Raw genomic sequence first — 25,757 nt, 5'->3', positions numbered from 1 at the left:
AAACGGTATATATCCTTTGCAAACAAAAAAGGGATGCATTTAAAGGATGAGTATACGTACATGTATACGATTATTTATGATTGGAATCTGTTTTAAAATTTGAGGTAATCAAGTAGCTGGTTGTTTATGTTATACTCCTATATGTGATTGTAAGACAATAATGGATCAAGTGATCTGATAAAACAGTTTTTTTTAGCAGAAGTGATCAATATACAGGTCGATATGACTCGACCCACCACAGCCTAATCTTGTCTAGCTACATTATATTGGCTGCCGTGATTCCATGTCAAATCACAATTTGACTCCGAGCAGTGATGATCGCTGTGCCTTTTACCACTTTTTCACTACACGCATGCATGTGCACCGCACCGTTGCTGTCTAAGGAGATTTGGTGAAAGCTAGGGAGGGATCTCAAGGTAATTTATGGGTTACTACTGCTCCATCTTCAAAAAGAAATTATGGCTATTAGCCTATATTGCTACTAGCTAATATATATGGGAGTGATTATGGTTTGCAGCGACTTGTTTGGCCTGAGATAGAAGGCGCCGCAAGCCAGCTGACGTGGCTGTCACACATCAACAATGATGCGGTCTGGAGAGTAGAGAGGGTGGACTCAAATTAACATTTTAATATAATGGACGATTTTTTGTGTACTACATCCTGTTTTATAGAAACTAGTGAGGTGATGGAGGGTCTCCAGACTCCATGGAGGATGAAGAAGTTTGCGGCGCAACAGTTACATTTGCTCTTAGCCTCCAACTTGTCGCTGGCCCAACTTTGACCACCTCTTATCATAATCACTGCAGGCCAGGTAGTAGATATATATGCTGTGAAGAAGACATTTTGCAAAGTATGAGCATATTCACCCATTGAAAAGTTATCACAATATACTACTGTGTTGTGCCCGTAGTAGTCCCAATCTATCTTCTTTGGTACTTGTCACTCGTCAGTGAGCATGATCGAATAAAAGTGGCGATTTTGATGGCGGGCTGTGTTTGTGCGGCCATCAGGCCTCGAACGCCTCGTCGAACAGGAGCCGGCGACGTCGCCCCCTTCGTCCCCTCCACCGCGCCCACGCCACGAATCCATTCCATTCCCATTCCTCCCCGCGCCGCGCGCCTCCATAATACCGCACCGCCACCCTCCCCCCATGCCGCAAAGCCAGCAGCCATTGGGACGATTTGGCATTCGATTCCCAGCCCGGCCCACGCGCCTCGCCCCTCGCGCCTTGTTGGCGCGTGCCCCAGACACCGAGAGAGAAGCGGCGGCGGCGTTTCCCATGAAGGTGCTGTGCAGCGCCTGCGAGGCGGCGGAGGCGAGCGTCCTCTGCTGCGCCGACGACGCCGCCCTCTGCGCGCGCTGCGACCGCGAGGTCCACGCCGCCAACCGGTTGGCCGGCAAGCACCAGCGCCTGCCCCTCCTCGCCCCCGGCGGCCAAAGCGCCGCCGTGGCGCCGCCCAAGTGCGACATATGCCAGGTGCGTGCTCCATCTCTGTTTGCCCTCGAGATGCTTTTCGTTTCTCGGACTGGGCCTGAGCCTGATCCGCCTCCGCTGCGGGTTCAGGAATGCGACGCCTACTTCTTCTGCCTCGAGGACCGCGCGCTGCTCTGCCGGAGCTGCGACGTCGCCGTGCACACCGCCAACGCCTTCGTCTCGGCGCACCGCCGCTTCCTGCTCACCGGCGTCCAGGTTGGCCAGGAGCTGGAGGACCCCGCCCCGGAGCAGCCGGAGCCGCCGCCGCCCCCGCCGGCCAAGAGCGACCCGGCCCCGCCGCTTTACGGCGAGGGCGACTTCAGCTGGGCGGCCGGCGTCACCGGGTTCCTCGAGGACTGGGCGGCCGTGAACGAGCAGTTCGGCTCCCCTGCTCCGCGCCAAGCCGAGGCGGGGAGCCGGGCCACGCCGAAGCGGAGCCCGCGGGCGCCGGCTTTCGGTGCCGGCCAGGGCCGCGTCGCCGGCGGGATCATGGACTGGCCCCTGGGCGAGTTCTTCCGCGGCGTCAGCGATTTCAACGGCGGCTTCAGCTTCGGCGAGAGCGGCACCTCCAAGGTCAGCGCCAACCTCTGCTGTTTAACTTGATCACCGATGGTGCCATTTTTTTTAGCGACACGTGTTTGATTAAGAGGAGGATCATCGATGGTGTTTTGGCAGTCAAAGATGCCATCTTTATCGTTCGATTAGGATTAGTGGCCTTGCAAGTTGCAATTAGTCTGGCATTCTGAAATCTGACCTCGTGTTTGCTTTGACCGGCAGGCCGACAGCGGGAAGCTCGGGGGCAGCGCGGGAGGCTCCCCGTACTACCGCTCGTCGTCGGAGGACCGGGACGCCAATGAGATGTTCGGCCAGGTGCCGGAGATCCAGTGGTCGGTGCCTGAGCTCCCCTCCCCACCGACGGCCTCCGGGCTCCACTGGCAACACGGCGGCGGCCCCGACAGCACGGCCTTCGTGCCGGACAGCTTCCCGACCGCCGCAGGAGCAAAGCGCCAGAGGAATCGCTAGCGCGGGATCACCATGCGCATGATTGTTCCGGCAGCTAATTGCTGTGCTGAGCCAACATATTGCAGCTGCTGCATCCAGGACAGTAGAACACTGACCAGATCCTGGGTGCGGTGTCATACTGTCGTCTGAAGCTTCATTGCCATGGTGATGCTTCAACTAATCTAGCTAGGAACAGAGAAGATAGTGAGTACTAGCGAGGATGGTGGTGGTTGAGGTTGACGTTGCATCGAGCATCGTCAATCCGTGGTGACGGTGAGAGTAATGGGATTTGAGCTTGTGTGCGTGTTTGGCAGCTGGTGGCGCATCGAATCGAACACCGGACGATGGAAATGGAACGATCAAGAAACTGCTAGCCTTTTGATTTCTCGATGGAGGTCTGAAACTGAAGCCCAAACAGATAGCTGGAACAGTGCCAGGAACAGAAGATTTGATGCTGATGCTTCGTTTTCTTGTCCGTTCAAAGCTTGATCTCAGTGGGTATGTTCCATCAGTGGAACAAATTAAAGACGCTGGCGATGATTGTACATTACCTATCTATATGAGGATGCTTACCTCACCTTTTCGCTTAGGTGGCAGAGAGAGAACGAGAAGAGATAAAATGTTGTTGAGGGTTTAACCGTTTAAGATTTGAATGAATTGAATAAATTTGAATGTCGAAACTTTTGAAAAAACTGAAATGTATTTGTCTATAGGGACATCACGAACTCTTTCTGTCCTAGGCCGGTTTATCCATACATTCTTTACCCACCTTTTCCAGGGAGCTATGTTATATCACGTATACTAAGATTGACTGCAACAGCTCACGCAAAAGCATTTTTGCCTCGCCCCAGTGCACTGTGCACACAAGAGAGCTCCTCCAACAGAGAACGCAACCGTGAAAGGCATATTGCCTTCGAGGAGAGAGACGAAGCAAAATTGCATCGCCTCTCACCTCAAAGGCATCTGCAGGGGAGGGAGAGGGAGGGGCCAGGGAGGCCGGCCGGGGGAGGAGGGAGCTCCGGGCACAGGGAGGAGGGACGAGGCCGGCCGCGAGGAGGGCTGGGGAGCAGAGGCCGGCGATGGCGGCGGCGCCCCATGCGGGGCCGTCGAGGACGCGGGGTCGGGCGGGGCCATGGCGTCGAGATCGAGCGGATCGAGCGGCCGCGCGCAACCCCCTCTTGCCCCCCTCCGCCGCAGCGGCCGCCGCCAACTGCTCCCGCCCCGTCGGCCGCCGCCTCTACTAGAGGCCATGGCTCTGCCTCCGTGCCGCCGGATCGAGGCTGCGGACGGCCGGCGCGGCGAGAGAGGGAGGGAAGGAGGCAAGGCCACCTGACTGAGGGAGCACAGACGGCGCGGATCCAGGGATGGAGTGGCTTGCGCGCTCGAGGGAGAAGGGAGGCGGTCATAGACGCGGGACACGCCGCCGCGCTCCTCCTCCGCGGCCTCGCCATCGCCTCCGCCGCGGCCTCGCCACCGCACTGCACCGCCGCCACGGCACCGCCGCGCCTCCCCACCGCCTCCGCCGAGCGCACGGATCCGGCCGCTCCGGACCCAGGCGGAGGGCCGGCGAGGAAGGTGGGGCGGAGGACGCCGGAGCCCCTGCTACCTCACGGCCGTGCCCGCGCCCGCGCCGTGCCGTGCCACCACTCGGCCAGCGTGGCGAGGGAGGAGGGAGCCGCCGCCGCTCGCCTCGTCTCGTCCTCGCTTCGTCTCGTCCTCGCCTCGCCTGCACCGCCTGGCCCCGCCGGGCGCTCCTCGTCGAGGACTCGCCGAGCCAAGCTCGAATCGGCGGAGGAGGGCGCCACGCCGCCGCCGCCGCCACGACGCCTCTGCTCCCTCCCTTCACAAGCGACGCGCGAGAGGAACGGCCGGCGGGTTGCATCTGCTTTTGCATCCGTGTGTTGGAGATGACGATTTTTGCGTGCGGGGTGCATCTACTGTGTACGAGGCAAATGGAGGAATGCCTCTCCCATTTTGCCTCTCTTTGTTGGACTCAGTTTAAGGGTTCGCATTCTCATTCTTTTATGTTTAACTAAAATTATTGAAAAGATCACAAAAAATATAGCACCAAAAAATATAGCACCAAATAGATATATTATGAAAGTATAAGAATCTAATGATACTTATCTAGTATCATAAATATCATTACATTATTGTATAAATTTGATCAAATTTAATATATTTTAAAATTGAAATTACTTACAATTTAGAACAGAGAAAAGCAGAATTTAATAATAAATATATGGTAACTGCTAGATCTATACCAAAATTTTCAAATACAGGTTCTGGCTAAAAAATCTCGGCAAAATGGGTGGAAACAAACCCTCCTGCTTGCGTCCCGCTTCTGGAATTTTCCGGAACGGGTCAAATACTAGCAATATTGGCGCGCTAACACCGCGCCTACAGGAAAGATGTGTATGGTCTATGCAGTAAGTATACTATCATGATCAACGAACAAATCTAATTTGTATTATTGAAAATAAATGTGGTAGTTCTTGTTCATATATAGCAGGTATATTTATAGTTCCGTCAAACTTAATAGATGGCTATATCAAATAGGGGAAAAATACTGCAAATGATCATTTTCTGTTACACCCGTACATAAATAATTTGATATGAAGCATAATAAAAGGTACATGTGCCAAACTATCTCGAAGCATAAACTTTTTGCCTCCAATCAGCAACCAACACAGCATATAGATAAAAGAAATCCGCAACAAATGTGAGATTTTTATGAGATAACCTAAGTAGAAATTATAAGAATTTGCAGTAACAACAAAATCTACTAAACTAACTACAGATATATTCTGAAAATATACAACAATCTAAAAAATGATAAGTCATTTAAATTTGTCCAAGTGATACATCGGATCATGAATTACTTTTGCTGAACATGCAACAATGCACATGTAAACTTGTAATAAACACGCTAATGCAACTAAATCAAATAAGCAAGGATCAAACCATTGTTTGATAAACTTTACTGTAGTATTCAAATTAACAATGGAGATAGACTTGTTTCAGCAATGGAAAATTTGTCCCTATGTTTTCTGTATTTTGGAATGGCAAGCTGCTTCAATCACATAGTAACACAGTGGAAATACCAACTTGTAATGAAAAAACTCAAGATCAAGCAGAAAGAATGTGCACATACCTTCCTGACACAGTTTTGCAATCAAGCTCTTTTGAACTATAGAAAAGTATTTGATATTTGAGTGGTGCAGGGGAGAAAATGATTGGAGCTACCAAGTGCAGGAGTAAGCCACTGGAAATAAAATCATTTTGGAACTATAGAAAAGTATTTGTAAGTGCAGGAGGAAGCCACTGGAAATAAAATCAGTTGTCAATAGGCCATAAGCACTTTGTCCCTTAAAATCATAATGATGATATTGCCAAGTGCACAAAAATAATGATAATAACTGAATGTGAAAATTATAGCACTGGCATCATGATCTCTATCTTAAAGCATTGCAGTTGAATCCATTATAATCAGTAAACATAGCACCTCTCATGTGAAAAGGCATTGAAGATATGCCCACGTCTTTGCAAGCACTCAAGTCCAGGCTGAGACAAATAAGAGGAAGTAAATGCTTATTTGTCTTCAAGATGATATTCCAAGAAAATATAATTTGCCAAAAGAAAAAAATTGATACACCTCTCATGTGACTAAAGCAAGATATGGTGGATCCTGAATGTTATCATGTTGATAGGCCAGCTGCGCCAAAAGCAGTTATATAGACCAAAACTGGTCAAATTTGGTATCTGACAAAACTGCATGGACCTCATGTATGCACATCACATTTACTCTTTTGTGACAGCCACATGTAGAAAAAAGAGTAGAATCAGCAATGTAATTTGATAAAACACATGGTATAAATATGCATCTTAATAGATACAGGAAGGTGCATGAGATGTTCAAGAGCTACAGTTTTATAATACTAACTTTATCTATTCTTAAATAAGCTACCGTTGGTAACATAACTACTCAAAATAATGGGCAAAATTCATTCAATTTATGTTAACACACCAACTAAATTTTACACCAAATATGAAAAGGAAGCAGCTTTCAGTTCTGTACATCTCCTTGCCTTGTACCTGCACATTGATGTAACCAAAGTTAAACTTGCAAGTCTGAATCAAATTCACAATATTTAATTATTAAATGTTAATATGGAATATTGGCTTAACAAAAAACAATAATCATAACACTTCAATCACCAATCTATCAGGAAATTTAGGCCTACCAAACTACGGAAACCAGCAAGCCCGCATCCTTTAGAATTCTGACCTTTCCAATGACATCAAACTGAACTTTTTAACATTGAAATATAGTTCAGTCATGTGTAATGTGTTTCATTTGACCATGTCCAGGAACATTTCCTCAACAAATAATCCACTTCTGCAGGGAATGACTTGCCCATATGCACTGCATAACGTGTAAGAAACAAAACACATCTCATGAAGAAAGAGAGCTATAACGATGCTCCTGCAATCTTTTTTAAAAAAGAAATTGAGCTATATGCTGAAAAGCAACCAAGATGATAATATATAAGCATATTTTCAGGCTCCATTCAGAAGGCACAGATATATTTTGTAACACGAAGAAAAAATTTAGTGTATATGACTAACACGATAATGTAAATCGATCAAAGGAAATATGAAGTATCTGTAAAGTTTAAGGCAATAAATTTATATAAGCCTAGCTAAATGTGTCGAGAGAGAAAGAAGGGGGAGGGGGGAGTAAAATAATCACATCAACCCAGCAAATGGGGATAGCGCTGGAGCTCCATAGACCCAGCCATCTAGGAATCAAAGATTGGACGGGAGGGAGGGAGGGAGGGAGAGAGAGAGAGAGAGAGAGAGAGAGAGAGAGAGAGAGAGAGGGAGAGGGAGGGAGAGAACAACCAGCAAGGCAACCGCACGGCGGCGTGCTTGGGCTCCCCAAGAACTGCGGCCACATTCATAGGTGAGGACGCTGAGGCTGATTGGGATGGCACCAACCTCAGGGCAGCGACACCATCTCTGATCCAAGCAGTCCCTCCGCGAGGGCCATGATGGCAGTGGTGGCGATGGCGTGCGGAGAAGGTGACGGCTGACCGGTGCTCACCAGTCATAGGCTCATAGCCATGCTTGGCCACTCTGCGAAGCCACAGATTGGGGGGGGGACTCACCAGGACATCAATATGAGGCTCGAGCAGAGGGATGGAGGTGAGGAGGGATTGGGAGAGGCTCATCCGACCGGAGCAGCGAGAAGAGGAGAGGAAGGCAACGCGATCTGAGCGATGGGTGGTCTCATGTCCCCGATTTGGTGGAGAGGCAGGGACGTCACCCCTGACAGGTAGCGAGTAAGCGGTGGCCGTCCGACTCCATCATGTGCGTAAGGCGCATGCGAGGGTCCGTCCGGAGTTTGCTTCGTGGTGACATGCTCGGCGCCTCTGTGCGGTAATTTTTTTTCCTTGCACGATAAAAGCCACACGCGGCGCAAAATGACTAGCGAAGCAGTCGAGGGGCTCCCGGAGGCCTCTTTTTGGTTCGGCGAAATAGAGTTAGGAGGCCTCTTTTTGGTTCGGCGATATAGAGTTAGATATGGTGAGGTGGGAGCACGCGAGCACGGCGGGGAGGTCGCCGCACTGGGCGTAGGCGGTGAGGAGTGCGTTGGCAATGGCCGGGGCGAGGAGGTTGCAGGGGACGAACGGGTCGGAGTAGTAGGCCGGCGGCGGGGCCCGGGATCCGCCGTTGCTTGCGGCGGCGGACGAGGAGGCAGCCCCGACGCGGCGACGGGCAGAAGCGCGGACAGCAATGGCGTGGGACCGGAGCACTCCACCATATCCCCTGCTTCCCCTGCTCCACTCATGGCGTCGGAGCCGGAGCTCTTCACCATCCCCTGCTTCCCCTGCTCCGCCCATTCTTCCAGCTTCCAGTGGCGGTGGCGCGCTTTGACCATCTCAACGGCAAGCCTAGAAATGGGAAGAGATTTTTGGAATTGTGGTCTCGTGGTCGATGGACTCGTGGTCAATTTGGACTTGGATTCCGGAGGTTGCTAGGCTAGGACTTCTGCAGGGTACGCCGTGCCTCGGAACCTCAACCTGCAGTGGCACGAGCGCCTCGAGTTCGCTGTGCACGACCCGGCCAGCATGCACGCCAAGGCGCTAGACATCTTGCTCTACTACGACGAGCCTGTGGACGGGTCGCCGCCGCCGGGAGACAAGCCGTCGGAGCACGCCGACAACGTGCCGCCGCCGGAGGTCCCGCCGGAAGCGCCCAAGACGCTCGAGGAGGTGCCCGCGTGAAGCGTCCCCTCATAAGAGAAGACTTAAATGTGTTACAAACATCAGTCCGAGTAGGTTGATGACACATTTATTACATCAGATGGTTCATTACCGTACAACTCTCCGCGGTAGTGAGCAGAGAAGCGCCACTATCGCGAGGATTACAATCCACACACACGCAACGATATTAAATATAAAAAGAAAGTCATCAGAGTCTTGCGCCATGCGGTATCTCCTGCGGGTGACCCTAATCCACAGGCAAGGCTGGGTGCAGGACGGTACCCCTACTCAACGTCGTCGGGTACAAAGTCTGGATCTTTTTCTGTAAAAATAAAGAATGGGGTTAGTACAAACGTACTCAGCAAGTCCAACCACACCCACGGAGGGAGTATAAACAGAATATAATGCACAGGGTAAATCAAGGATAAGACTAAGGTTTGATTTGCGGAAAGCAATATTTTATGCAGGGGTTCATCTGAAAGCAAATATTTCCAAAACCAGTTTTTCTTGTATCGAGTAACACAAAGGGTTGATGCACACAAGATCCAAGTTTTAAGACTGCTACCGGACTCCTCATCCGCCGTAGCACACGGCACAACTGCCGGACACATTTCCAAAACAACTCACGCCAACCCATCCCATAGTAAACACTAGTTATGTGACCACACCGTAACTCGCCCAGTACTGTGGGCACGACTATTCGAATATGTTTTAACTCTGCAGAGGTGTGCAACTTTACCCACAAGCAGGGTACCGCAACTCGATCACCTTAGTGTCGGTGCAGATCCCAACAAAGCCATTACCCACCTTAGCTAGACCTGACTAGCCATCACGGGATGCACCAAGGGGCTATTGACCTATCACAGAGGTTCTAACCGGGGCATAAGTCACACAGAGCTAATCCCTTCTCCTTGATCACCCGTTGCTCTCAGCTCTCCTGATGGTAATCAGACTAATTAGTGGGGTTTATGCTAAGCCGTTGCCCATACAACGGTCGAGTGGTTTGCACGATAGTGGAGTTAGGTGAGATGGTACACCAACTCGGTCCTTAGTGGTGACAAGATGGATATCTCCCTTCCTTGCTCTGCCACACAGGCACAAGCACACCAAACGGCAAATCACACAGAAATGCCATCCATCCCGTCTAAACTCATCTTTCTAAAAAATCCACTTTTATCCCTTCCCACACACACATTTTCTTTATAAAACAAGTTGTATTGAGTATGAGATTCTAAGCGTTCTAGCAGTGATTAACGTCCAAGCAAAATCAGAAGTTAATCTAGGTGGTCAAGGAATGGTTATAACAAATCAAGGGGTGGCTATCCAACCGTGTTTTCAGCAAGCAAAACATATGCAATTTTATAGAACATGCCAATAGGTTGTGTTTATAAAAACTAGGACAAAACATGCATCAAAGGGCGGGATTGAACTTGCCGTCTTCGAATCCTTCGGGGAGGTCCTGGTCGAAGCACTGTCCTTCGGGCTCGGGGTCGCGGAACTGGTCCTCATTCACTGGCTCCCAGTACTGCTCGTCAATGGGCTCTCCTTCGTTCACACCGTGGTCTACGACGCATACAAACAAACACACAATCAAGAAAAAGAAATAAAAGTTTTATCGTTGAGCTCGAATCGGAAATAATTAAGATATGGAGATAGAAGTAATATCTTTGGACAGTTTCTTAATGGCATGGCCAAAACTATGCTAGGAAAGGCGTGGTAAAGTTTTAGGTCGATCGGAGATTGTTTGGCGCATGGAATGACATGTCAGAGAGGGGTTTAGGGTTAAATAAGGAACCAGGGGCTCATTTGTAAATTGTCTGGAATAGAAAAGGACTTAGTTGTAATTTCTAGAAATATTTGTGGCATACTAAAAGGTGTAAGGGCTTATTTAGTATTAAGTTTATATGGTGGAAGGGTTTATTTGTGAATATAATAAAGAGCAGGGGTTCTTTTGCAAAAAGGCAAAAGGGTGGAGGGGCTCTTAATTAAAAAGGAAAAGGAGCAGGGGTGTCCGGGCAAAAATGCCCCCTTCTTCCTCCTTCCCCCGCTGGAAAACAGGGGAGGGGCGGCGCTCCGGCGGCGGCCTGAGGCCGGCGGCCCGGGGCTCGACGGCGCTTCGGGAGGAGAGGGAAAAGGGAGAGGGCAGCACGTGGAGTGGATCCCCGGCCGCGGCTCGGGCGGAGATGGCCCGAGGCGCCCTGGCCACGGCGGCCGGCGGCCAACAGGTGGCGGCGGTCCTAGGCCGGAGCGCTGGAGGCTTGGTGGCGGTCAAGGGGAGGGGGAAAAGGGAGAGAGGGTCTCGGGGAACCTGTTCCCCACCTCGATTTGGGCTGGGGCACAGCGAGGAGGTCGGTCCATGGCGATGGGCGGCGAACAACAGAGGTGAGCCTGGCAGCGGCGCTGGTGGCTCGGGAGGAGGCTGTGTGGCGGTGGAGGCTGCTGTGGAGCTCGGAGGCGAGGAGGGAGGCCTACTTATAGGTGTGGCAAGGAGGTGGAGGCTTGGCGGGACGCGGTGGAGGCCGGCGAGCGGTGCGGGGCGCCATTAATGGAGCTCCGGCCGCTTGCTCGTGTCGTGACGTGGCGGCGCGGGCGGCGAGGCGGGCACAGGACGATGGGACATCTCGGGCAGGCGGCGAGCGGCGCAGGCGACGCTGTGCGAGCACAGGGCAACCGGCGGCGAAGCGGGGCGCCGCACGTGGGCTCGGCGGGGCACGCGGCGTTGCGGCTCGGGCACGGCTCGGCGAGCGGCGCGGGCACGCGGAGGTGGCAGCGGCGGGTCTTGGGGGCGCGTGGAACGCGTGCGGCGCGCGTTGACAGGCGGTGGCGAGCGGCGCAGGCGACGCTATGCGAGCACAGGGCAACCGGCGGCGAAGCGGGGCGCCGCACGTGGGCTCGGCGGGGCACGCGGCATTGCGGCTCGGGCACGGCTCGGCGAGCGGCGCGGGCACGCGGAGGTGGCAACGGGGGGTCTTGGGGGCGCGTGGAACGCATGCGGCGCGCGTTGACAGGCGGTGGCGAGCGGCGTAGCGTGGGGCACAGCGGCTGCATGCGTGTGCGCGTGCGCGCACAGCAGCGCCCATGCAGTGGGGCAGCGGCGTGCTTGGCGTGGCGGGATGCGCGGCCCAGGGGCGAGGGCGGGGTGCGCGGGCGCGTGCGGGAGCAGGGTGCCGAGAGCGGCCGGGGCGAGGGCGAGCGCGCGCGGGAGGCGAGGGGGGGTCGGGCCGGTGCATGCGCGGCAGAGGGAAGAAGGAGGAGAGAGAAGGAAGGAGAGAGGAAAAGTAAAGAAGAAAATAAAAGAAAATGGAAAATGGAAAAAGAAAAAGAAAAGGAGGGAAGAGAGAGAGAAAAAAGAGAGGGAGATGGAGAGATTCACGCCGCGGTCGCGGCGCCGGTCGGCCACGCGCGACGTCGCGTGCGCGCGCGGACGAGGCCACAGGGAAGCGGTCGGGGGTTGGGAATCGGGCACTTGGAACAGAGAGAGATTCCGGAAAATAGGGTTCGGGGTTTATGAGGGTTTTGAGCTCAACGACGAAAAGTTTTGCGAATAAATATTTTTATCGCATGTCTTAATTTGGTTGATTTTTCGGGATGTCACACCGCGCCGACCGAGACTGCCGTCCAGGTGCAGCAGCCGCGGTTGTGGGCGGCGGGGAGGGGGTTGGCGAGCCGCGTCGACGTCGGCCATCGCGGCGAGGTCCTCGAGCACATCGTGGAGGCGGCGCGGGCGCGCGGCGTCGTCCTCGCCGAAGGATGTGGCTGGCTGCCTCAGCACGCGCAGGCGCCGGACGACCTTGTCCCTCGGGAGAGGTTCCGCCCGGCCGCTCGACCCGTTCTCCGCCAGCGAGCTCTGTGTTGTGCTGGATTTGGTGAGGGATTTGGCCGCCGGGGCCGTCGCCGCTGCTGCGTACTGTTTCTTGCGGAGTCCCGCGCGCTCAGGCCCGGTGGCGGCGCGGAGCAGGGGCTGAGGCGCGGCACGGCGTCGCGCGTGCGGAGCAAGGGCGGCGACGCGTTCGGAGGAAGGGGATGACATGTGGGGCCGGCTGTGCGAGCGGAGTGAGAGAATCGTAGCAGCAGGGGCATTTTGGTCTATACGGTAATATGGGCACCTGCAGGTGGGTCCGAGGACATCAAATACGTATAAAATGACATGTCTCAAAGAATATAAGAATTGAAATGGCATCGTTCGAAATAAGTGAATTGTAATGGCAGATTAGAAAACTTGCAAAATTGTAATGACATAGATCCAATTAACCCTTTAATTTAACCCATGTGTTTTGGACCCTGAACCCTAGCGCCCTCATTTTTCCTCTCCCCGGCTCCAGCAGCCGCCGCGCGCTGCTTCCTACGGCCCTCTCCCCTCCATTGCCGCCGCCGCTACCCTCCGCCGAGCTCTACGGCAGCCAGCTGCCCCTTCTCTCCCCCTCCCGCCCCCGGCCTCCCCTTCACCGCCTGGCGCCGGCATCACCGCCGCGGCAATCCGCACTGCGCAGCGCGTGCCTGCTGGGAGTTCACGGTTCCGTTTCCCTTCTCTCTCGGTCTCTCCTCTCTCTTGGTCGTCCTACTTCCTTTCCTGGCGGCGAAGACTGGGTGAGCGGCTGTGCAATTCGGTCTTCGTCGGGCCCTTTGCCGGCGACGAGCACACATCAGGTATGCCCTCCCCTTCTCTTCCCTTCCTGCTGTGCGAAGCGGAGCACCCCAAACCTAATATAAGCTATTTGTATTCGGATCTGATCCAGTTACAATTTACTAGCTTCGATTTTGTTTGCAACAATTATCGGGTGTACATGTGTACACCCGTGTCCTATGCTAGGTTCGCCCCTGATAGTGTGCGGACGTGTGGTTGCTAGGTTATTGTGCTAAGATATCCCCTTTCTGCGGAGTTTAACCACGCTGATGGGTTCTGGATACCGAAACCCCGTGACTTGTGTTCCCAATGGATATGCTGTTGAACAGTGACACCCCTATGTTTCTTGCTGGAGTAACCTTGAATAGAGGGAGTACATGATAAGGCACTGCAACTTTATGGGAATCTGATGTGCATTGAATTTTAGGGAAGTGCATACCAAGTAAAGCTAACAACCTGAAGTGAAGCAGGTAATTGCTCCTAGAATAGCTGGTGCCTATTCGACTTGGGTCTGGAACTCCAATTGTGAGTGCAACTATACAAGTTAGAAGTTACAAGGGTAAATAAGAGGTGGAGCTGTTGCCCCCTTTATTTTTGGTGACTTGGTTCTATCTGAAGGTATGTGACCCGAGATTTCAGATTAGATATGAATGGTTGGGCCTCTAATGAGCTGATCAATAGGGGGATGAGATCTGAGGGTTGGGCCTGTGATATCTTAACTTAATCTTGGTTTGTTCAGACGATTTGGGATGTACACCAAGTGAGATGTCAGGACTAGATGTTAGGACCCGGTGTGACTGGGTAAAGTCTGTGATGGTGCTGGTCTAGGAGATAGATGTTTCCGTTAGGGCTGCATGGGGTTTTTTATGCTGCAGAATTTTGTGAGGTCGGTTTCTTGTGCTTCTTTGCTGCTGGTTTATCATCATGTGACCACTGACTACCTTCTTGCATTCTGCTCTCTAAGTGAATAAGTAGCAACAGTAGTTCTAATTCCTATCTCTAGGAACATTGTGATCTCATGAAGTTGTTACTTTCCACTTTTTGGTATGTATGTGTCATAGTGTCGTATGTGTGCTTAGAATTCAGGGTGCATATTTTGAATGCTGGATTTATGAGATGTTTTACTGCCATGAAATATGAATAATAAGTTTCTAGAAAATGTGCTAAAGCAATCTGTGAGTTATAGTTGGATACTCTTGAATTTCATTAGTTCTCCACTAACTCTTTTCCTTTTGCAAATTTAGTGTGTGGACAGAGGTCTTACAGTCGTCATATGAAGTTATCCCTTTGATATACAGCTGAAGGATAATAACTATCATGGATACTACTGCAAATTCAGATGTGCAAAAGGCTGAGGAACTGAAACTTAAGGCAAATGAGGCCTTCAAGGGTATGTACTAACTTGACCTCCCTTTCCTAACTTTCACACTCCATGTAGATGCAGGTCTATTATCATTATTAAAAAAGCTGTTTCTCAGTACCTTACTGCACAACAACAACAACAACATAGCCTTTGAGTACCTTACTGAATTGGGCAAAAATTAATTCTATGGTGGCTGACAATTTTCTATGCAATTGGAATGGCGGCAAACATGTTGAGAGACATGTTAGGGTTTCTAGCTAAGTCTTGCTCTAAATTTAGAAATGGCTTATAATTGACCCACTAACTTAAATACACAGAGAATGTTTCTTTATTTGCATTAAAGTTTCAAAAATAAATTATGGCTGTTATCCCATATCTTCTTTACGCTCAGTGACTGACTGATTGGTGGTGCTTACTACTTGCTCTATTTTCTCCAGCAAACAAGTTCTCGCAGGCTATAGAACTATACAGCCAAGCGATTGAGCTGAACAGTTCGAATGCAGTTTACTGGGCAAACCGTGCATTTGCACATACAAAATTAGAAGAATATGGAAGTGCAGTGCAGGATGCTACAAACGCCATTGAAATTGATCCTAGATATTCAAAAGTAAGTGATGCTGCCACCTTTTGCTGACTTATTTGTTTTTCTAGTTTCTGTGTTTAATGAAATTTTCTTTGTGTAGGGTTATTATAGACGTGGTGCAGCATATCTTGCCATGGGAAAGTTCAAGGAAGCCCTCAAGGATTTTCAACAGGTTAGCAAACTGATTGTGCCTATTGCTCCTGGACTGCCAATAGATATTAGTAGTCAATTTTGCTGTTTTTGGTTCGTCCTCCTAAACCTGAATAAATAAAAAACTATATTCCTAGGTGAAAAAAATCTGTCCGAATGATCCAGATGCTTCAAGAAAGTTGAAAGAATGTGAGAAAGCTGTCCAAAAAATTCGTTTTGAAGAAGCGATTTCCGTTGGAGATGCAGAGAGGCGCTCTGTGGCAGATTCTATCGACTACCATGTCATAGGTATCTGGTTTACAATCATCTTGATACACTATATTGTTTGAGTCATGTGCTATTAGCACATGCAATTGTGTTTGTTGAATCATAGATTAGAGTTGTACATGCCGATTGTGTTTTTGTAAAAGAAATGCAATTTTCTGCAGGATTTTCATTTATAACCCCAAATAATGCAAAAAGGTGCTTAGGTGGCATTGCTGAGTCTGTCTTCACTACCTTTATATGATTTTGGTTACTCATGATTCCTGTATTAGCCTTATTGAAGAAGGCATTGCATTTTCCAATAATGTGGCTCCAATAGGAGAGAGTACTGAATGAATAGGTAGAAAGTAAACGTGAAGATTTTCAGCTGTCATGGTTGAAAATGAAATGCATTGTCTCATGTGCACGGGTGATTAAATGTTGCTCTTGCACCTTTGAATAAGTGAGATGGGCTTTGCCCAGTCATCGTTTTGTACTTCTATTAAAGAAATATACCTACTTCTGACTTCTTAGTGCCCATGCATTTTGATGCTCCAGCAACTTGGCTTTCTAGTTCTACTTCTGTGAATTCCAGGTTTACTTGTGTATGTAGCATGTGCTGCTTGAGCTTTCCTTTCTTGAGTCGGTGGAGGCTTCTCTTATTTGGATAACTGTTGTCTGTGTATTTCACATTATTAAGGTTCTCAATTCTTTTAATTTGCCAGAAGTCGAGCCACAGTATGCAGGACCGAGAATTGATGGTGAAGAAATAACATTAGATTTTGTCAAAGCAATGTTGGATGAATTTAAGAAGCAGAAATGCATACATAAAAGGTACATTCACATAATGGGTATTGGGAATTCTTTACATGTTTCTTGTTGTCTTCATCATTTCCCTTAGTCATTTACTCTTTAACTTGTTTGTCAATGCAGATATGCATATCAGATTGTGTTAAAAACCTTGGAGTTGTTGCGTTCGATGCCTTCACTTGTTGATGTGGATGTTCCAAATGGTGGGCATTTTACAGTTTGTGGTGATGTGCATGGCCAGGTATTTATGTTTCGGGTGCATCATTTGAAGGGTCATATAGATTTTATTCTCTCTGTTCTTTTTATTTCTTGTTTTAGATTTGTGCATACTTGCTAAGAGAAGAATACAAGATGACCACATCACTCTATTAAGTTGTATCATGCTTCCTCTTTAACTCATTTGTCTTTTAAACCGCCTATTTTCGATATTAGTTACCACCTACAAATGAACAAACAGACTGCTTGTATAAAAGATAACATGCACCAAATAAGGTAGATCAATTTCGGACCATGTTTTGTCTCTTCTTGAAACCCTATAGAATAATAAAATGAGAAAGGAAAGTTTGTCATCTTCTAAAACTTAACATAGGAAAAAACAAAGGAAACATTACTGCACTGTAATCATAAAGTTCTTCAGTACTCGAGGGGAATTGGACAAATGAAATAATGATACGTATTTCAATTGGCCTGGCTAAAATTTCTATTGCCATGAGCTATACTGATTGGCATGTTTAATCTTTTGTTTCTTTTTTTTTTGCAGTACTTCGATTTGCTCAACATATTTGCACTCAATGGGCTCCCCTCAGAAGAAAATCCTTACCTCTTCAATGGCGATTTTGTGGATAGAGGATCTTTCTCCGTTGAAGTTATACTCACCCTTTTTGCTTTCAAGTGCCTCTATCCGAAAGGTATTCTCTACACGTTTTGTTAATTGCTTGAACTCATCAACATTGTGCAATTTGTTAAATTGTTAGCTCAGTAGTTCTTGTGTTGTCTTAACCGTTGATAAATTGCAGCTGTTAAGTTGTAGATGTAATAATATTTTATTATGTGGGGATCTTTTTAATTTTTCAGCTATGTACCTTGCAAGAGGAAATCATGAAAGCAAGAGTATGAACAAGATATATGGCTTTGAGGGTGAAGTGAGATCAAAGCTGGGCGAAAAATTTGTTGAACTATTTGCTGAAGTCTTTTGCTGGTTACCTCTTGCTCATGTCATCAACAAGAAGGTCTTTGTAGTCCATGGAGGACTCTTCAGTGTTGATGGGGTGAAGCTTTCAGACATTAGGTCCATTGATCGTTTCTGTGAACCTCCTGAAGAAGGTATGGTTGCCTTTTTTTATTCTTTTTTGCCTGATGATACCTGCTTGTTTCCAGCTAATATCATGACTGATTTATTACTATGGCAGTTCACCCTCACTTGATTTAGCTATTATGTGTATGTCTTATCCATGTCCATGGTTTGAGTTCCTTTTGCTATCTTCTGAACCTACTATGATGATATAGTGAAGTTCCATTTATTGGTCAAATTACTGCAGCATCACATGACCTTGATTCCCAATGTACATACCTGTTTCCCTTGGGAGTGACTGAACTACACTGTTATATCAAAACGTTGAAACATATTATCTGCGATTAGTCAAGCCAAATTTTTATGTGCACTTTACCAGTAAACATACCCATGTATGCATCTGCTATTTCCTAACCTGAGTTTAATTCCGAGGGAAAGGTAAGCACACCCACGTGAAGTCTAGGACATGAATGAGGGTGGATTAGATCCCCCACTACGACCCCAATCAATTGTGCTATGCCATCTTTCTGTTTGCTATTTGGCAATGACACAATGCTACTACTGTTTTTTATGGCAGGTCTAATGTGTGAACTACTATGGAGTGATCCCCAGCCTCAGCTTGGAAGAGGTCCAAGCAAACGTGGTGTTGCTCTTTCCTTTGGCGCAGATGTGACTAAGAAGTTTTTACAGGAAAATAACCTTGGTATGTAGTTAGGTTGAATTGCCAATTCGATTTCTTGACATTGTTACTTCCAAAATCCAAACTTTGAATAAAATGATATGTGCAAGTTTATGGCATCTTATTTACTGAAGGAAATTCTCATTTGAAATGTTTTCATGTTTTGTTTTCTTGATGAGCTACCAGATCTTATCGTCCGATCCCATGAAGTAAAGGATGAAGGCTATGAAATTGAACATGATGGAAAGCTTATAACAGTCTTCTCTGCACCTAATTATTGTGACCAGGTATAACTTTATGTTACTGTGCTTGCTTGGACTACCATTTGCATTTGTCATGTCATGGAATGCTATTTGTTTACTAGATACCCTTTATTTATTTTCCTGGAGGCCAAACAAGAGGTTTTTTTGGTTCAATTTTGTGGATATGCTGTCAAATGTATTTATTATTGAAGCATGATGTTTTAATCTTGTGAATTGCATTTTTGATACAGATGGGCAACAAGGGTGCATTTATTCGGTTCACAGCTCCGGAAATGAAACCTGATATCGTTACTTTCTCAGCTGTGGTGAGTATTACTCTTTTCTTTTGTATCTTCATCATAGGAGTGAAGGTTGGATGACTAGGGGATGTGCGGGTATTACCAGAAATTAGGAGCAAATGATTTAGGGATCAAACTGACCAAGGATAGAAAGAGAACTTGAACTGTCAGGTTACATCTTATAAGTGGCCACACTGCTTGAAACTGCCAGATTTCCAAACACTTGCACATGCTACGTCATTACTTGTCATGTAGTATGCCACTGTCCACAAACACATTTACCTTTTCCCTTCATTTCCATTTTGAATATCCCTTTATTCTGCTCCTGTAAAACTATCTTCTAACACTGATCTGATTACTTACTGGATATATGATCGAGAGTTTGTGCACTTACGCCTGCTGATGCATTTTTCAGCCACACCCTGATGTGAAGCCGATGGCTTATGCAAATAACTTCCTCAGGATGTTCCAATGACAGAAGATAACAACCTTGTTTGTCAATTTTTATTGTGGCGAGTTCATCACGTCCAGTCCATCGATTGCTAGGTTTGCTGAACATGTGCTGCCTTGCACAATAGATGAAGTGATGTAAGAAGGGATGCGGCTGTTCATGCGCAACAATGGTACATCTTTTTTTTTGTCAAACTCTTGTAAGAACTAGTAAACATTCTTGATCACTAGTAGATCCTAGTTTACTTGTAAAATTGCTAAATCATTATTTTCTATCTCTTCATGTATTGGCTAAGTTTCTCACCACATGTTTACACTTTGTTGCACGAAATTATTGCTGCCATAGTTTGGTTTGATAACTGAATGGGTAATAATTAATGAAGTATGCGACCAACACAGTCTTGCCATTTTACATCGTTGTGTTAATGAGGTGACGGTAAGTTGTTTTCACTTTCAACAAGTTCTAGTAAGCACAAGCTCTACAAGACTACAAATATGGGCCCGGCTGGCAGTTGCACTGGGGCAAAAATAAGTTCTATCGTTTGTCCCCCTCTTTGGCAGTAATGCTAGTGTTTATGGTTTGGATTATGTAGAATTTTCTCTCTGATGTTTGATGTATGCTACTCCGAACCCAACTAGATGACAAAACTGGTGTCGCCTTTGGTCGATTGCAAAATTTTTCCACCCAGCAGTTGTACATTGGTTGTTTGTTGACATTGTTGGTTAGGGTGAGGGACCTAAGCCAATTCAACCATGTGCAATAGCGTGGTGGAATTTGTCGCGCGCAAAATTTATTTAGATTGCAGCCGGCACATAAACCAAATCTCTTCAATTCAAAGGTAGCACTCTAGGTTGCCCTTTCTACACCAGCAATACTGGAAGTGTGCTTTTCTTTTCCGGACCATGGCGAGTTCATGAATTGAATATCCGAAGTATCTGATGGTTCACCTAAATAATTATAAAACTCGTGTTAATTTCTTCGTGCAGGATATCACAGCGTCATGTGTCAAACAACTTGCTGAAACACATCACGCGCATCTCACCGTTTGACATTCAGAATAAATACGGAGACGTACACCGGTACATGTAATATCTATACAAAGATGCATGACGCCCCTTTTGGGTTTGACCAAAATACCAAATGATCCTGTGAGCTGATGCATGCAGCTACTTTACAAGTCCATATGACGTGGGAATACAAATCCTCTGATGTGATGTGGGAACGCAATTGCGTCTGCATGTGGTTTCAGACATATACAGGGCATAGCAGGTGATTTCGGCTTCTAGGCGGCGGCGGCGGCTTCTTCTTCTTCTTCGTCGTCGCGGGGGGGGGGGGGGGGGGGGGGGGGGGGGGGGCTAATACTAGAAAGGTTACTGCTTCCTTCACAAAGAAAAATTACCTCAGTAGTTAGGTGGCCCAATCTTTCAGGAGGTTAAACTAAAAGGCCAAGGAGCCAATTCCCTGGGTACCATTATAAAAGATTGCAATTCCCTACAACCCTCCAACTTTTGTTTCCTCCTGTGCCATTGCCGTCCACCATCCGTGAGTTTGGCAATTAACTGGAGGATGAAATGTCTATATTGCCCTCCCTCTCATCTGACGAACTCCAACATCACGCTGGAGTTGGCCGCGGCGGACGGCAACGGCGTGAGGATCTCGGACTTGCGCTCCTGGGGCGGGCTCATGGGGCAGGGCCACTCCTACTTCGAGCGCGCCAACCTCGACATCTTCAGCGGCCGTGGGCCCTGCATGGCGAGGCCGCCGTGCTGGATGCGTGTGTCCTCCGACGTCACGGGGCCGCACCACGGGTGATACTGCAACTACGTCGAGGTCACCATCATGGGCCCGCACAAGGGGTGCGCGCAGCAGCTCTTCACCGTCGAGCAGTGGTTCGCCACCGACGCCCCGCCCTACAAGCTCGAGGCCGTCCGCGACTACTGCTGCAACGCCGGCGCCGGCGCAGCCGCGGCGTGACGCGGCCGGCCCCGCTACCAATTCCCTTCGCTCTGCGAGTGAAAGTGAGCGAGTGAAAGTGCATCTAGACCCTAGTAGCCTAGTAGATTTTAGTGAATTGATTGATACCACAATTAAAGGACTAATCATCTTGTTGAGTATATGAGCAAATTGATTATTATATTTATAATATATGTGATATAATGTATCAATGTTCAAGACAAGGCTCATATAACAAGATAAATGCCACGACATGATCTAGTATGAAAATAATAACAAGCAACAGTTATCATGTGAATTGGGATATGCGTTAATGATGAAGAATCTACTTCTATATCTAAATAAAGTTTGTTGGTGGAAGTGGAATTCAAAATGACAAGACAAGGTATTGTGAATGAGACAATGTTGTATGCTTATACATAGTCTCATATTTGGAGAAACTTGTTATAAAAAAGGGATGTGATAATTGATGATTTACCAAGCAAGGAAGAAATGGTTTTTATTCTAAAGGCAAAAATCAATGTGAGTTTAAGAGGGCTCTTGTGAATAAATGGATGGGATCGAAAGACGAGTCTCTAGAGGCTACGTAATAGGCTTAGCGTGTGCAAGAAGACCGATAATGATCAAGTCCAAGAATTCTAAGAGACAAGGAGAATTTCATGTTGACAAGTGTCATTCATTAGAGAAGAAAAATTGCTTGTGAATCGAAGTGGATTTCATTGTTGAGGTTAATGTGATACAAGCGTATATGAAGCTATATGTGATGCAAGGATGAAGAATTGAAATTCGGGAATGAGTTTCTAGGTACTAAGCTTGGAGAAGGGCTATTGTGGTTGTGCCGAGGAACCAATGCTAGGGTGACGAAATGTTCTTTGGGTTCAACTTGAAGAATTTTGATCATGTATGATGTTAATGTTGGCAAGTATCAATCTTTCTAGAATCTTATTGTGAAGAAAGTGACTTGAACTAGAAGTGGATTTCATTCAAAAAATAAAGTTCAAATTCACTAGCTCAAGAAAAATGTGCTCAAAGTAAAAAAGCCAAGTTGGATGCAATCCTCTGTTTGTGATTGATCAACGCATGTCAAAAGATAAAAATAAGAAGGTCAAAAAGTTGAAATGTAATTTATCTTTTATCTTGAGTTTAGGTATACCGTACTATTAAGAGGAATGCATCACAATGATCTTTGATTTAGTCTCAGTGCTCAAGTAACCTAAGTGAGTTGTGAGAGACACAAAAAGCCTCACGTGCAGATTTGACTTTGCTGCCAGAGATTTGGCAATATGGAAGTTCCGAATTTGGCACACGTGGCACTAACGGCTAGTTGGTTTGAAATCCCGGAAGTTCCGGGTTATAGAATTCGGAAGTTCCGGGTTCTAACTGTCACATAATTGCTAGTTTCTTTGGCACCAGCTATTTATACCCCTTAGCCCCATTCTTGGTGGGCTGCTATTCTAGACTCTATTCTGTTGATTGCTAGTCGTCCCAAAAAGCTTGGTAGCCATTGTTGAGCTCTCCCCAACCTCTCTTTGTGGGATTGTGTGATTAGAGTATATCTTTGAGTTGGGTTGAGAGAGAGTGAATGCTTGAGAGCACCAAAGAGCACAACAAACCTTGAGCACTTGAACTTAGCCGAGGTTTGTGTGATTCACATTTTGTTACTTTTGGAGGTGAAGCCTCCTAGACGGCTAAGCGTCGCCGGCTAGCTCCCAAGATTGTGGTGAGCAGCGGCAAGTTTGTTGCAGCAGCAATCTTGTGCCACGAGGACGCATGTTCATATCAGTGTTATCCTAAACGCTAAACGGTAAGCAGTCGGTCACTTGTCGTTCAGCCTATTATTCGGACAAAACGGGTGTTTAAACGGGCAAAACGGCCGTTTAAACGGTCAAAACAACTGATTAAACGAAACGGTGTAGCGTTTAAACGGTGTGTAAACGGGCTAAATGATTATTTAGGTGAACAGTGGTTCATATAGTGGAAGGAGGAGATAGCTTAATCTTGGGGTCGACATAAGCTTCTCAACGGAGACTAGGATTCACACGTGGGTGCACAGGGTGAATCTGAACTTCGGCAAAACAAATTCTTGTGTTCATTGTATTTATATTTATTTTGTGGATTTGAGGAGCTCTCCATTAGACACTTTTGTCTTGAAGAGGTTGTTGTTTTGTGTGTGCAGGATCTGTGTGAACCTGTTCAAGAAACTTCACTGAGTAGACTCTACAATTGGGTTTGAATTTATATTCATTTACTAACACAACTTTTATTGTATTCACTCTGCTCTGAGTGAAGTTGGAAGTTCCAGATTGATAAATCCGGAAGTTCCGAGTTCGTCTACTGTCGTACTCTAAAAATTCCGAATTTGACAGACAGTGAATTTAATCCGCTGCATTTGAGTGAAAATTTATAAATGCACCTATTCATTCCCTCTAGGCGACATCAAGATCCCTCTCCGACACTATCACCGGCACCCCGCCCTTCGTCCGCTCCCCCACGACCCGTGCCTCGCGATGAAGGCGGGGAGGCCGGAGGGGGCTGTCGGCTTTGGGCTCCAGCGACGAAGTCGGGGAGGTCGGGTGGAGTCGAGGTGCTGCAGCCACAACTGCTCACAGAACCACTTGATGAAGTCGTTGGCGCCCTCCTCGCCCGTGGATGCCGTCGCCATCTTCCGCACCCTCCTCACCCGCGGATGCCGCTTACTAGGCGCCGCCTCCGCCGCGGCCTGACGGCCTCCGAGCGGCTCCTCCAGATGCGCGCCTCCTTTGCCGCGCTCCTGCTCGGCGTCGTGGTCGGTAGCCCCCGCCGGCGGGTTTGGACTCGGTTCCGACCTCTTCCGGGCGCGGTCCTCCACGTGGTGCTTTGATTTGGGCGGAGGAGGGCACGTGATGGGGATGGGAGCGTAGCGTAGGGGCGGCAGCTGGTCGGAGAAGGAAGACAATGATACCAACATGTGGGCCCCAGCTATCAAACACCTAACATATACTTCAAGTAGGGCAGTATAGACATTTCATCCACCAGTTAATTGCCAAACTCACGGATGGTGGATGGCAATGGCACAGGGGGAAACAAAAGTTGGAGCAGTGGCCGAGAGGGAAATAAAAGTTTTCCAGTGGGTTGTAAGAAATTGCAATCTTTTATAATGGTACCCTGAGAATTGACTCTTCTTACATTTTTTTCCCTCCCTCCCTTTCAGGCACGACCACATTAATTAACCACCGCTAATTGCCCATTCTCCATGCATTATCCTCTCCATTTCTTTTTACCTCGATCAGCACCAGTATCCGTTTCCATCCTTTTCGGCTAGGGAACTCCACCGAGAGATCGAGTCTTTGGTGCTTTGGTGCTGCTGTGCGCTACGGCCTCGCGTGCGGGGGGGGGGGGGGGGGGGCGGGGGGGGGGGGGGGGGGGGGGTTGCCGGCGGCTCATTGGCAGCAGCCACCCTCGTCGACGTGCCTAAAAAGGCCCGAAGAAAGAGGTGCGGTTGCTTTGACGAAAAGTCCGGCCGGGGGAACGAGAGGGCCGGCCGCCAGGACGCGTCGTGGACTCCGTTGGTGCCGACGTGTCAAGTTGCCCTGGCACCAAATGTCGACGGCGTTCACAGTAGCAAGGGCAGCCACAACTCGCAAAGGGAGATTCACGATGGCAGATTCTTTTGAACGAGTACCATTTTTAACACTTTTCACAACATATATTAACATTTTGAAACAATGGATTCAACATTTTTCTTGTTTTTCTCCGACGATGGCGCCTGCCGCCACGTGGGGCGGCGCGCGGGGCTCGTGGCCGGCACGCGGAGCCGGGTTGCACTGGGCCGACTGTTGGAATTATGCATTTAAATCTACCAGATATAAACATGAGGCAAAAATACGTAACTCAATGCTACTACTATGTAGCCAAATTCTAGATGTGAACAATCAGGAGTAACCGCAACATACTCATGTAACCGGTGTAAAACAACACAGCGGTCGCTCACCCTCCTCCGAGACTCTTGTAACCGGTGTAAAACAACAGAGCGGTCGCTCACCCTCCTCCGAGTTCGTGGGTGTTTTCGCATATCTGTTTCTGGACGTCTCCAGGACATCCTATAGAGAAGATGACAACCCTCTACTGACAAAAAAGTTATGCCAACTTGGCTTGGTTTGGCTGCCGCTGCGTCACGAGTCACGCGAATACGCACGCGTTGCGTAACCATAGCCCATTCTCTCCTTCGGTTACGTATTCAGAGATGTGAGAGTGCTCTCGGCTTCCACTAACTTAGACTAGCAATATGGGACTATTGAATGCCACTACATTCTTTGCTTTGAGATTATTAAATGGGCCTCTCCAT

The 25,757-nt window shown here is 48.2% G+C and overlaps 2 protein-coding genes and 1 pseudogene across 4 annotated transcripts; all 3 read left to right on the top strand.

Annotated features, from left to right (window-relative positions):
• Positions 1-1,010: 1,010 nt before the first annotated feature.
• LOC120663987 (B-box zinc finger protein 22-like) lies at positions 1,011-3,168 on the top strand. Its single transcript, XM_039942944.1, has 3 exons — positions 1,011-1,477; positions 1,565-2,047; positions 2,252-3,168. The coding sequence occupies exons 1-3, from the start codon at positions 1,151-1,153 to the stop codon at positions 2,495-2,497; spliced, it is 1,056 nt and encodes a 351-aa protein (XP_039798878.1). The 5' UTR covers positions 1,011-1,150; the 3' UTR covers positions 2,498-3,168.
• A 9,865-nt stretch (positions 3,169-13,033) lies between these two features.
• LOC120663985 (serine/threonine-protein phosphatase 5-like) lies at positions 13,034-19,873 on the top strand. 3 transcript variants are annotated; one of them, XM_039942942.1, is made up of 14 exons: positions 13,040-13,392; positions 13,840-13,987; positions 14,614-14,759; positions 15,170-15,339; positions 15,416-15,487; positions 15,603-15,753; positions 16,434-16,542; positions 16,642-16,759; positions 17,279-17,426; positions 17,593-17,841; positions 18,387-18,512; positions 18,675-18,775; positions 18,982-19,056; positions 19,445-19,873. In XM_039942942.1, exons 3-14 carry the CDS (start codon positions 14,687-14,689, stop codon positions 19,502-19,504), a joined length of 1,452 nt encoding a protein of 483 aa, XP_039798876.1. In that variant the 5' UTR covers positions 13,040-13,392; positions 13,840-13,987; positions 14,614-14,686; the 3' UTR covers positions 19,505-19,873. The 3 variants fall into 3 exon arrangements, with proteins under 3 accessions (XP_039798875.1, XP_039798876.1, XP_039798877.1); XM_039942941.1 differs by lacking the exon at positions 13,840-13,987 and having other exon boundaries at positions 13,034-13,392; XM_039942943.1 differs by having other exon boundaries at positions 13,593-14,759.
• A 1,032-nt stretch (positions 19,874-20,905) lies between these two features.
• LOC120663705 lies at positions 20,906-21,495 on the top strand (annotated as a pseudogene).
• The last annotated feature ends 4,262 nt before the right edge of the window (positions 21,496-25,757 follow it).

This window comes from Panicum virgatum, chromosome 3N, assembly GCF_016808335.1.
Source record: "Panicum virgatum strain AP13 chromosome 3N, P.virgatum_v5, whole genome shotgun sequence".
Classification (NCBI taxonomy): Eukaryota; Viridiplantae; Streptophyta; class Magnoliopsida; order Poales; family Poaceae; genus Panicum; species Panicum virgatum.
The sequence above is the reverse complement of the archived record's forward strand: the minus strand, read 5'-3'. Positions and strand labels throughout refer to the sequence as shown.

What these genes read in the sequence shown, in the direction of transcription:
- LOC120663987 (XM_039942944.1), top strand. Translation starts at nt 1,151, where the DNA reads ATGCCGCAAAGCCAGCAGCCATTGGGACGATTTGGCATTCGATTCCCA. An exon ending in CCAAGTGCGACATATGCCAG is followed by an intron (nt 1,478 to 1,564) that starts GTGCGTGCTCCA and finishes CTGCGGGTTCAG; the next exon opens with GAATGCGACGCCTACTTCTT. An exon ending in GCGAGAGCGGCACCTCCAAG is followed by an intron (nt 2,048 to 2,251) that starts GTCAGCGCCAAC and finishes TTTGACCGGCAG; the next exon opens with GCCGACAGCGGGAAGCTCGG.
- LOC120663985 (XM_039942941.1), top strand. Translation starts at nt 14,687, where the DNA reads ATGGATACTACTGCAAATTCAGATGTGCAAAAGGCTGAGGAACTGAAA. An exon ending in CCCTCAAGGATTTTCAACAG is followed by an intron (nt 15,488 to 15,602) that starts GTTAGCAAACTG and finishes CTATATTCCTAG; the next exon opens with GTGAAAAAAATCTGTCCGAA. An exon ending in GTGGTGATGTGCATGGCCAG is followed by an intron (nt 16,760 to 17,278) that starts GTATTTATGTTT and finishes TTTTTTTTGCAG; the next exon opens with TACTTCGATTTGCTCAACAT.